At 44.3% G+C, this 12690-nt stretch overlaps 1 protein-coding gene across 1 annotated transcript in view; it reads left to right on the plus strand.

The window, feature by feature from the left end:
- NECAB3 (N-terminal EF-hand calcium binding protein 3) overlaps positions 1-12690 on the plus strand; it is a 98501-nt gene that overhangs the window by 46042 nt on the left and 39769 nt on the right. Inside the window, exons 4-5 of the mRNA XM_044447572.1 lie at positions 8703-8728; positions 9039-9136. Coding sequence (XP_044303507.1) covers positions 8703-8728; positions 9039-9136 — 124 coding nt within the window. The remainder of the gene's footprint in view (positions 1-8702; positions 8729-9038; positions 9137-12690) is intronic.

The following is a 12690-nucleotide window of genomic DNA, read 5'->3' on the forward strand; positions in this document are numbered from 1 at the left end:
GGTTCCCTTCTGCATCTTGTACTCAGGCTACAGAAACCAGTGGCGGGACACTGCTGACCTCCACCGGCTTTCCCTGCAGTCAGAACACCATGCCTTTGGGTGGGGCACTTTTGTGTGTTTTAAAGACAACAGCTAATGCACTTCACGTATGAAGTAATCAGAGCAGGGTTGTCACTCAATAATGACATTGTAGTTGATTCATTATACAGTTTTCATCCATTAATCGAATCATTGATCAATTTAATGCATGCATTTGCATATGTGGATAGAAAACAGTAGTTCCAAAGGGGAAAAATAGCATATTTTGACTTCTGATCAGGATGAAGAATGGGGTGCATGGATGGCCCCCAGCATGACCCGACTGATGTTAGCTGGGTGTGGCTATGCCCAGCTGACATCGTTTGCCCCTTGGCCCAAGCATGAGAGGGCTGCTTCACCTTGGGCCCAGGATCAGGTGTTCCTGTGTTGAAGCTTTCCTGGTTAAGGCAGCTCCAGAAGCAGCCAAGCCAAGCAGGCAGCTTAGACTGCCCACAACCCTTCTTCTCCTTTCCCAGCAGTGGAGAAGCAAAGAGGACAGTCTCTTTGCCCACCCATTGCAGGGTGGAGGTGAGGCAGGCAATGTGGACAGGGGTTGCCACATGGTTAAGAGTGGCTGTTCTTTCTGGGGCTGGCAAATGCTGCCGTGCAAATCGGGTCCTTCAGTTCTGCAGTGGAGTTTAAAGTGATAGGCGAATCAATTTTGCTGCAGATGAAGATGGGCGGGGGAATGGGGAATGAAGAGCCAAGGACAGGGGGGGGGGGGGGAGAGAGAGAGAGAGACAGGGAGGAGGAGGAAGAGAAAGTCAAGATGTTCCTGAAACAGTGGAGAATCTGAGCTTTTCTGAAAAGGAACAACAGAGAAATGGGTGTCTCTGATCCAAGGGGAAGATATCAGTTAAGAAGTGAAGAATAAGGGGGATCAATAAGGGTTATCAAAGAGTTCTAAAGGGCTGACTCTTCAAAGCAAGGAACCTCTTTGTAGGCTTGGTTCTGAGACACCATTTACGGGGAAGTCAATCCTATTAGTCTGGCATCAACTTTTAATCTGATCATGTTGCATGGAAAAGCTGAACCTTTAGAATCCTAACACAGCTGCTTTTTGTTTTTTGCTTATTGATCTCTGCATTGCTTTAATCTCCAACCTAAAGCCAGCTTTGCTTGTTTGCAGTTTTGCATATGTTAATTAAAAGAACAATTTACTTGGGTAACTCCAGAGAGGAAGAAAGTGGTAACCTCAGCCTGCACGCCCCACTGCCCCTGACTTCCATCGCCATCCCTACATATCAGTAGGACAATACCTGCTGCTATTTCCAGACTCATTTCAAAAATAGCAGCAGGGTGGTCTGAGCACTGAGATTCGACTCTGCCAGGGATAATAGGCTGCACATCCTCCCATGAAGGCAATTCCTGCCAGCATTCATTTTCACCGATAACTGCAATCAGAGGTATCAGCAAGGTGTGGGGTGGGCCTGGACATGGGGATTGGATTAGATAGAACAGCAAGGAGAGGCAGGGCTTTGACCCTCAACCTCATCCCGTGGAGGTTCTGCATCCTTGCTGTATGTGTTGTAGGTATGTTTTGCAACATAGCAGAAGATTCATTACTTCTTTTCTCTTACACAGGAAAAAATATGTCTTTTAAGAAGTTTTAAGATAGAACATGCCACCTGCAACTTATATTAGAACTTGTATTCAAAAGGACTTGTATTGGCCATTGGTTTCTTCCTGTTTCTTCCTTTATAACCATTTTTACTCCTTCTGCTAGGCTTTTGGCATTTTTTAATTAAATATGATTCTTATATCTTCTTAGGAATTAGAGTTTGGTGAGCCACATTTGGACTTTTAAGAGCAAAAGCAGCATGTCAGCATTAAAAATTAACAATAAAATGCTTTAAAATCTGCAGGGGCATCTGATCAGGATATTTTTTAATCAGTTAAGCTAGCTGCTTAAATGACTGCCCTGCACTGTATTGCTATGCTGTGGGATGCCTTTTCCTCAACTCATGGATCATGCTTCCTGTTTGAATTTCTAGACTAAGCTATAAAGTTGTGTTCCCCAACTTGGCACCATCCAGATGTGCTGGACTGCCCCACTTGTGGCAGATGCTCTGGGCATGAATCCTAAATGGCATTTCTAACCACTTGGGAGATTTAGGCAGATTTAGAGGAAGCCCATGTTTTGCAGAAGTATGAAAATCCAAAGGCAGGGAGACTAAAAAATGGAATGTGCTCAATGGCCACCAGAGAATGGCCTGGTTCATCCATAATGACAACCAAGAGTACAAGTTGAGTATAAATGGTCATTTAATCATAGCTTATTTTACAATAGTGGGTTTTTATTATGTGTAGCCCTGCACTGTGATTGTAAACCAGAAACAACCCAGGAAGAAAATGCATGGTTTGTTGTTGGCTTGAGAACTCTGGGTAATTTGTGCTTAACAACCTATAATTCAACTGTAGTGCAGAGTTCACATGTAACAACCCATGATGCAATGATAACCATACTCAGCCCACGGTTTCTGTTATCATTATTCCCAAACCAGATCACTCCACTAGAGTGAGAGAAGAACCAGAACATTAGGTGGGAGGGAGAATGGAATACAGCATCCTGGAAGGTGGCAAGACTGGGTGGCTGGAGCCCTGTACAGGAGCACTTCACAGGGCAACATTTTGTAACAGGCCCCACTTCTAGTTCATCTTGAAGGTACTTCTAAATAGTCAGCAGACATTGGGCACCTGCTCCATCTTTCACTCCTTAATGAATCCTTTGTGGTTAAAAAAAAAAGATGGAAGAAACAGCAGGAAAACCTGGGAGGGCTGCGAAAGGAAGTCATTATTATCTGGCCATCCCTTAAAAGTGCATGTCTGAGGCAGGGCGACTGCTCAGCAAAAGCTTCATCTGGCAGCATCCTCTGGAGAAGTGAAAGTCTGTGCACTTGAAGAAAGAGAATGTTGGAGGAGCCAGGGAGAAGCAGAATGCTGGGGCAGAAACACGCATGCCTGTCACAATACAGGTCTAAATTTAGTTAGCATAACAGGGATGCTCTTTTGTAAGTGAATAGGAAAAGGAAGCATGTATCTCTAATGGCTCATTCTCTGTCTAAAGGCTCATGGAGATGGGGAGGAGGAAATAGTGCATTATGTTTCATGCATATTTGAGAACTGGATTTTTCTGTCACTGGTGCCAACAGCCATGGAAATAATGTACTTTATCTTCTGAAAAATCACATTTCAGGTAAAGGTGGCACTGCTTCCCTTAATTATTCCTTACCCTTGCCTGCAGCAATGTTCACTAAAGTGATTAAATTAAACTAGATTAATCTGTAGCAAGAAGAGGTAAGCTGAAAAGTAATTGGAGGTGCCTGAAGAACACCGAGGTGCTGCAAGATGACCTACTCCATAGGGAGTTGCAGAAGTGAAGCCAGGGAAGAAAAGATTGTGGAATTGTATTTGTGCAAGTGATGATCATTGCTAATAAGTACCTTGACCTGGCAGGTCACTGATTTTCCCAGAAAGGAAAGTTAGTGTGTCTGAGTGACTTTTTGCCACCCGCATCCAGTTGGGAGGAAGGCTGTATAATACAATGACAAAAAGTGTGTCTTGCAGATGAGCTATTTCATGCTGAAACCTGGAGAACAGACAAGTTTTGCAACTGGATTGACCAAGGAAATTGGTTTGGTCAAGTCTGCTGGGACTGAGCTCCTCTGTGTGTGTCCTATTGGCCTAGGACCCTTCTAGTGGCAATTTCTCCAGGAAAGTAAAGAAAGAATAGAGGCATAATTCACTCTTGTAATACCTGCACTTGTCTCAGAAATTGCACAGTGCATAAATCCAGAGTTGGGGTACCATTGCATCTCACCTGAATAGGGAAGACTGTGAGCTGCTCAGTCTGCTGTCCAGGTACAAACTGTTAATGGGCAACCTCAAGGCCCTTCTTGTGCTTCTTCTCCTTAGGGTCCTTTGTCTTTCAACTTGCCTTACACTGGAGGGACAGCCCTTCAGATAAAGAATATCTTCAGAGTACTGTCCTCTGGGATTCTGCAAATGCAGGACTGTGCTCTGACTAATAGGACACATGGCCAGCCTAATCCTAGTATCAATTACGCCCTCACAACATCCTTGCCATGGAAAGAATCACATAGCAGTATGATTTATTTGATGTAGGTAAAATAATAAGAAAAATGATGGATCTCTCCTTGGCTTTAGAGTAAGAAAGATGCTGGTTTCATTTTCACTAGCAGATTGGCTCAGGATGCTGTTGCTGATCTTTAGCCATAGCAAGAACCTTGGCAAAACGAGAGAAAGGGAGAGATTATGATGGAAGAGCTGAGTCCTGAATTTCCTGGTGTGTTTCCACTGCTTTGGAAAAGGGCTGACATCTGGGAAGATGAATATTTTAGAGCCCCATTCATACCATTTCCTTCTCATCCTGCCCCTACAGAGAATCGCACATGCCACCCACCTCCATTTCGACTCCATAATGATGTCTGCTGGGTAAACATTCTGGTTAAGTAAACAGACTGGGCTGGAAATAGCATGGCCATCTTTAGACTTCTCCCAGGATTCACTGTGGTTTGGTTGTTTTAAAAATGGTGATATGATGCCCTCTAATCACATTTCCAGGGCTGCTTTCACTCATGACTCATGTGATGTTGTAGTTAGTGCCAGGCAAGAGTGGAGAAAACCCAGTTCAAATCTCTGGTCAGCCACCAGGTATTCAGTGTCAGTCTAGCCTACTCCACAGGGTTGTTATAAAGATGATAATACGGTGGGGTAGGGGATGAGAGAGAGAGTAGAACAGTCAACACCAGCTTAGTGCCTTGGGAGAAGGGTGGGTTATAAAATTATGCTGTTGAGCTGGTTTACAGATCACAGAATAAAAGCTGCATTGATTTTCTGATTCTTTCCACTGGGATGTCTCGGTTCTGTCTGTAAAAAAAGGAAAAAGTGCCTGTCCAAACCTGTAAAAGAAAGTGTGCTGCAGTTATCCTGCAAAAACCTTCCTAACAACTAGAAATTATTTCCTTCTAAGGAACCTCAAACACCTACAACTAAAGGCTGCACTTTTATTAAATCCTTATTTTTATGTCTCTCTTTTCTGACAAAAATGACATCCAGAGCAGCTAACAATAACATACAGTCTAAAAACAAAATCTCAATTAAAGCACACCATAAAATCAAACCCACTGAAGACACAATTAAAGGCACAAATGATAAAAGAATCAGCTCAAATTAAAACCACCTTCAACAGCAGACATGGCTGTATGTCTGTGACAAAGAAGGAGACTCTCAGAGCTATCCATGAAGATGCCCCTCTCTCACTTTCCCCCTGAAAGCACCCCAGATAGTGGCAATATGAAGAGCCTACCATGAGGATTGCAAAAGCAAGGCAGACTTATATGGCACTTTAGTGCTACAATAGGCAGATTTTGCATAAATAAAAGGTTCCATGTAGCAGAAAAGAAAGCTTTGTGTACCTAGGGTTACTTCTGTTCCCATCTCCTATGCAAATAGACAAGAGACTTGCACAGGCTGAGCAGAGGATGTGTAGAAAGAGATGCACTGAACAAATACATCTGGTTTTTGAAGAGAGTTGTGCAGAGAGGACCTGAAAATTGCCTGCCCTCACCTGCACAACAGAGCAACTTTTTATCCTCCTTAAGGTCTGCTTCTCTAATATAAGACAGCATGTTCATGACCCTTTTCATCTGAAATGAAATAGTCCATTTTTCCTTCTTGGATGTGTTGCTTTCTGAGCTCTTAGTATTTTTCTTTCTCCTCTGTCCTAAGGCGGACCAGAGGCCTCTTCAGCTGCAGTGCTGTTCCATGATCTGTATCCCTTCCTAGATAACAAAGACCTTTTCACCATGTCACACACACTGATGGTAACGTCACAACTTGGTTACTGTGATGCACTTTTTATCAGACTGCTCTTGAGCATGGCTAACCGTGCAAGTCTATGCAAGTCTGCCTAGACGTTTACTCTGTTCAAGGAGACTTACTCCCAGGTCAGTGTGGATTTAAAATTACAGGCTCAGAAACATTGACTGATCCAGAATGGGAAGCCTTCTTTTTGTTGTCTGAAGCCACGTGCTAATGCTCCACCATATTATCCTAATGCTGGAAGAACTACCGTGGCCTCCAGCTTCTTTCCAGACCAAATGCTAGGCCCTGGTCCTGACCTTTCAAGCTGTGAACAGCCTGCCTCTGGCATGTCTGAAAGCCCATCTCCCATATAAGCCCCCCTGGAGCTAGGGATGAGACACTTCCACACATTTCATAGCCAAGGGGGCCGGTTGCTGACTGAAGAGGGTAATTAGGCTCTGGCTTCAAAAAGTCAAACCTTTGGCCTCTAGTGCAGTATTGCTCTACCTGCTCTCTGCAATCAGGCACTTTCCAGATGTATTGAATATCTGGGAATGCAGGGGGCTGCAGTCCAACCCAGCTTGTGGGCAGGAAGTTGGGGAAGCCTGAGTCGCACTGACATTCAGACAGGAGTCTTTCATGGCCTTGTAAATGCCTGATGCTGGGGACTGAACCTCCCGCAAGCAAAGAAAGGTGCTTTACCACTGAGCTTTGCCCCTTCCCATCCTCTAGGAATGGCTCCTTCAGAACAATGGCTCCCATTCCCTGCCTTCCAGGGAAAAATGGCTACATTTGCACTTTTAGAAAAACAATACCAATCTTACTAGTATCGCCCCATGTTGCATCTTGCTGTCTTCAAGAAGCCGACAGAAGGAGTTCAGTTGGATGCGTGGAAGCTGTTTCTAAAACAGTGTGAAAGGGGCTCAAGCCATTATGCCTTTAGCTGTCCAGGGAAAGTTTGGCTGTTTTGAAGCAGGCATGTTGCTCAATGAATATGTAATAGTTGTTCCTATTTGATATTATCTGTATATTATGTATAGAACAAGAAAACAGTATTTCTATTTCTGGTTTCTCTTCTATCAGTATTCTGATTTGGAGGGTTGAGTATAGACCTGTCTGGCTATTTTTTCCTCCAGGTTTGCTTCTGCATTAAATTATTCAGCATTTTAATTATTGATTGGCTAATGTTTGTTACACATTCAGAATATGAAAGGGTTAGAGAAGTACCAAATGCAACTGGCTCTCTCAGGGAAGTGGGGACCCGTGTTTTGTTATCAGGAGAGTGCCTCTGCTTTCATCTGTGGAGATTCCTCTAGTGCTTCATTATTAACCAGACAGAAGCCATCACATACAATTTAGAGAATGTCTTATACCTCCTCAAAGCCTGAAATCGGAGGCTAAAAACATAACTTGCAATGTGTCAGCAAGAAAAATACACTTTTTAAAAAACTAGAGGTGCAATTTCTCCCCACCTTGGCTGCTCTGAAGCAGTCACATCCCTCAGTCGTAGGATGTGAGTGCTCTTTATAGACTAGCGTCGTATTGTAGACTAGCCTCCCACCGGGTGGGAATGATGGGGCTGCAGTCCAAAACTTCTGGAAGGAACCCAGTTGGTAGAGGCTGTTCTAGAGGGTACAATAAGTGCATTAGCATAGGGGGAAAGCTTTCTTCATTCAGTTGCTTTAATTAAAACTGCATGTGACGGCATGCTCCTGTCTATGCTTCCTCAGAAATAGTCCCATTGTATGACTCCCAGCTTACTGCCAATTAAAGGCTATAGGACTACAGCCTTAGCCTGGCCTGAGCAAATTCCCGGTGTGTGTCAAGTCATAGAGGCTGCTGGATAAAGAGCCTGTTTTTCAATAGAATTCCTCTGTAACATCCCCAGAAAAGACAACACACTTTAGTCTAGTCCCCAAGTCCCAGGCTCAGTTGTGGTTCTCTTCCAACCCGTGGAGCTGCAGCTGAGCTTTCTGGCTGCTCCTTGCAGCTATTACTGGGTTTGTTTAACCAAAAAAGAAAAGGAAAAAGAGTCCCCAGGCTACCTTGCTGGCTTCACTAATAGGTGCAGATTCTGAAAAGAAATAATCTGATTTACATATTTATCTGGTTGGTGTAGATTAGGTGAGTTCACTTCAGAATGTTTCCTCCCAACCCAGAAAAAAAATCCTCCAACATTCTTCGGTATAACTTGCATCGCAAGCTACACTTACTGAAATTCCTTCTTCTGCACAACTATGGAAGGCATGGGTGTCTTGTCTATTTTTCATGTGGCCACCCTATCTGACACCCTGGCCCTTCTGTGTGGGGATGATGGGAACTGTAGTCCACATATGGAGGCACATCTGCATGGGAAAGGTTGCTCTGGGTTATACGAAGGAAGGGTGTCAAATGCAAATATATAGAAAGACGACCTCTTCTGCACTTAGCACAGAAGTATCGGTGACCAAGGGCACAACCCTATGCATGTTTAGAAAGAAGGAAGTCCTTTGCTGGCAGGGCAAATTAGATGCTTTAGTCCCTAAAGCATCTAATTTGCCCTGCCAGCAAATTAGAGTCTAGGGCTTTTCCCCACTCTGTCTAAAAATGCATGAGGTTGCACCCTAAGCCTCTTAGAATAGGCAATTCCTTTCTAAGTTGAAATGCCTCAAAACCAAATAAATAAACAAAACACTGGATTTAATTTTGGGTCTTAGTTGTCAGTTGTTGTTTTGCCACTTTTAGCAGCTGTTTCCCTCCAGTTTAGAATTCTCATCTCACACAGGCATGTTTTCTTTTCCCCCCTCTGTCTCTTGCAGCAATTTAGAGACTGAGAAGTTTTGCGGTAAGTAGGTCATTAACTTCCCTACTATGAAAAATGTACTTTGAAGGCATGTTGTTCCAGAATTGTCCCCAAAGTGCATGTGTCTTGGCCCTCCTTTGGCGTTGGTGTTCACTGCCTTTTCAAGATCGGACCCTAGTCAAAAGGATTCCCGTTGCTGCTCACTTCAGTTCCTTGACTCCTTGGCCACCTACCATGAGGGCAGCAAGACAAATGTAAACAATGGGGCGGTTGCTTTTCATTCAATAATGGCATGAGACAACATGGTCTGGCTGACCTCACCGCCATGACATGCCCTCTTTTCCTATTACAGATTATTTCTCAGAGCATCTTGGAGAATACAGGCATGTTCTGTCTGCTTTGGAGCAACTCAACACCGCTGTCCTTACAGCCATGGATAAAACAAAGCTGGTAAGCGTACGTTGCTGTCAGACATGGGCTCTGTCACTTTCAGAGATGGCTTTAAGTGGTTTCCGCTACAGCAATTTGCCTCCAGCTTTTCGTAATGGACTATTGGCTGCTGTGTGACTGTGCATGAGGTAATAATGGGGAATGCAACCAATAAGAAAAGTTCAACCGCGTAATAGTGTTCTGTGAGCGAGAGAGAACCTGATAATCAAGGGAAAGGTTGGTGTATGCAATCCTAGATTCATTTCAAAGAACCAGCAAAAATATGCGTATCATTTACGACTTTCTCACAGTCTGGGATATGGTATTTGAGTCCTGTGCACAGCCTCCACCAGCCAAGGGCTTCTAAACTCATTTCCCAGTGGGACGACTTTCTGGGCTTGATTGAGCTTCTGTGTACAGGGCTGCAAGTTTGCAAACTGGGCATTTTACATGTGCTTTTAAAATTTCCAGCCCTGGGGCTGGATTCCTAAGCACTCTGACTCAAACGTGAGCACCACTAAATGGAGCACTTCTTACTTCTGAAGAAATGTGCCAAGGATTGCAGTGTAACAAGGCCAAGGCAACCACATTTTTCCTATTCACCTGCTCCATCATCCCACCATTGCCCCATAGCAGGGTGGTGAAGGGACTGATGGATGGATCAGGCAGGGCAGCTGCTTCCCCCTCAGCTGAACCCGGAACTGTAAAAGGTACAGGAGCTTCAAGTAGCCCAGGTTCTCATGACAGTATCATCTTGATCATGTTGACAATGCTTGGGAAACATTGGAGATGGCTGAAGTATTTAAAATTTTACCTTTTCATCCAGGATTGCTTGAATTCTATCTTCCATTTAATGAAGGGGCCTACTAGGTAGCTTTATTACTATCATCAACCACATATTGTTACTAATTTTGGTTTGGCATGCAGTGATGTTTGTGTGTTTGTTTGCTTGTCTGTTTAGGCTGGAGTCTTGTTAGTTGCACCCTGGATGCTCAGAGACTGCTCAGAGGCTTCCAAAAATTTAGTGCAGGGTGGGGGAAACAGGTGGGGCTCTGCAGTTCAGTCGGACTGGGCTGCTTGGCTGCGGCTCTTCAGAGGAGGAGGGAAGGAGACTGAGCCCGATCAGCCTACCTCTCTCTCCCTGTCTTTCCTGAACCAAGGTTCATTTTCTGGAGCAAGATGGGTTCTTCCAAGCTGGCTATGAGTGGGAGGGGGTTGGGCACAGATCCCCAGCTTGGAGGCCGCAGCTCTGCTTCTGACCTCCGATCTGGGAATGTGGAGTGCCCTGTGACCCTCCAGGGGCTGCCTACTGGACCACAGAGCAGTCTCTTCATCCATTTCATAACTGCCTTTCAAGACCATAATCTTCCCATAGCCGCTCACAGTACAAAACTGGTACAAATGTGTAATAAAATGCTTTAAATATAAACACTGTTAAATAAATCCATTTCCAATAAAATACTATTTCAGAAGTTGCTGTCTGTTAGGAAAACTGCTCCGTCTCCCAGCAAGTCCACCTAAGACAGGATGGTAACCTCATTGTCTCGAGTGGACGTTGGCTTAGATGGGAATGAAATGGACACAATGATGGGGCAAGGATGGTGTTTCCCTATTCACCAGGCCTCTTTCTTTTCTCTCAAAACATGTGTGCTCAGCTGGAGGCAGCCAGAAAATGGCAAAGCCACAAAAGAGTGTAGCTGGAAAATCCATCAGTGCTTTCTGTTTTGTGCTGGGAGTCAGTTTCTCAGGGGTACTCTGTGAATGCAAGATGGGCATCTATTCAACTGAATATGCTCCTAGCAGAGAATAAGACCCAGAGCTAGCAGGGTACAGCATCCCCTCTCCTTTACAGCCCCCTTTTCCATTGCCTAAAAGGCAAATCTCATACTTCTTACCAAAGCCCAACACTGTGGGTCCTTTTAAAGTGTTCGGCCAGCAGATTATGTTTGCAGTAGAGAGCCCACTACGTTAAACCTGATGTCTGCGAGAAAACCGTGGTGCATAATGGATAAGAAAACTTCTTGGGAATTTTTTGTGTCTTAAATGTGCAAAACAACTTCACTTCTGTGCTTAAATGCTTCTTCCATTTAGGAAGAGGGAAATTCATGGGGATGTTGCATTTCATATGAAGCACTATATATATGCTCCATAATGTCGATGAGCGTTGTGTGCATATGGGTCTGTGCATGCATGCGAAATGGAGAGAAGGGGCCTTTTCCAGACAATGGCCCAGTTGCCATTAGGCAGCTTTCCCAGCGTGGTGCCATTCAGATGCGTTGAAGTACCATTCCCACATCAGCCCATCCCTGCACACTTTGCCTCACAGAGACATCCCAGGTTGCTGCCACCCCCTAGTGGCAACTCTGGTAGCAGCAAGAACTGCACTGAAGCTTGCGGTGCCACATGAGGTCCGCACATTGCTGGTTTCCCACCGCAGAACTAAGCTAAGATGTGTGCATAGAAATGTATGTACTTCTGCAGACACAGGTGTACAATGTCGTCAAGGGGGAGGCTGCAGCTCACTGGCTGAGTACATGCTTTGCATGCAGAAGCTCCCCGGGCCAGTCTAGCGTCTCCCAGCAGGGCTAGGAAAAAATCCTGCCTGACTGTTAACGCAAATGGATTCTCCATGCCCTCTTGAGAGCTAAATGCTACCATCACAGCACTGAAGGATATGCAACCTTCCTGCCATGTTCCTGTGGGTAGGACTCGATGAACCGATCCACTTTTGAATGGGTGGTTTTAGGCCCAATTTATAAATGGATAGATATATAGATATTTGAGCTGCCTTAGCTGAAGTTTATGCACAATTATTTCTAATAATAGTATGTCAAATCTTAACCCTAGAATGTCTAGATTGTTTGCAAAGCAATCTGTAATAACTTTGTATTATGAACAATCAAATATGTAATTCCTATGAGCAGTCAAATACATATTTCCAAGACTCTCAATTAATTCTGGTGTCAGTTCTATACTATTTCTCTGAACCTTTAGCATGTGATACTTCCAGCTCCTGGTCAGTGAGAAATATGTACAGTTGGTATATGTGGGACCCAAATACTCAATCTGCAAAGCAATGCTAGCAACCTTGAGTAAGTTCCTGTATGTGGGGGTTTCCTTTACTAAACATTCATCAAATATTTATTTCTCCAAGTGCAGAATATGAGTTCCAGTTTGGAGACATTTTTGTTTAGCTGTGAGCAGCAACTCAAGAGGAGCCTGTGCTATTTGTGAAAAATGGAAAAGTCTGGCTCATTCTTGGTAAAGTCTCTTCTTGTTGAGACTTGATATGGTTGATCTGTTTTCCATGGACCTATTATTTCAATTAAGTAATTCATTTCATCACCAGGACTTACTTAATTACTTACCACATTAAATGCCAGGAAGACCAACCTTCACAAGCCAGCTGTAAGGCAGTGGTGGGTGGCCAACCTTCTTGGCAAGGCTCCAGCATGTAACATGAAAAGGCTGGGCCTGGATGTGGGTTAATTTCTCGGTTCCGTAACCAGGCAGAAGGCACAACGACTGAGGCACATGGGGGCGCAGGTCCCACTCTATGCCATGGCCAAGGCCTC

This window comes from Varanus komodoensis, unplaced genomic scaffold (assembly GCF_004798865.1).
Source record: "Varanus komodoensis strain SLA01 unplaced genomic scaffold, ASM479886v1 scaffold52, whole genome shotgun sequence".
Classification (NCBI taxonomy): Eukaryota; Metazoa; Chordata; class Lepidosauria; order Squamata; family Varanidae; genus Varanus; species Varanus komodoensis.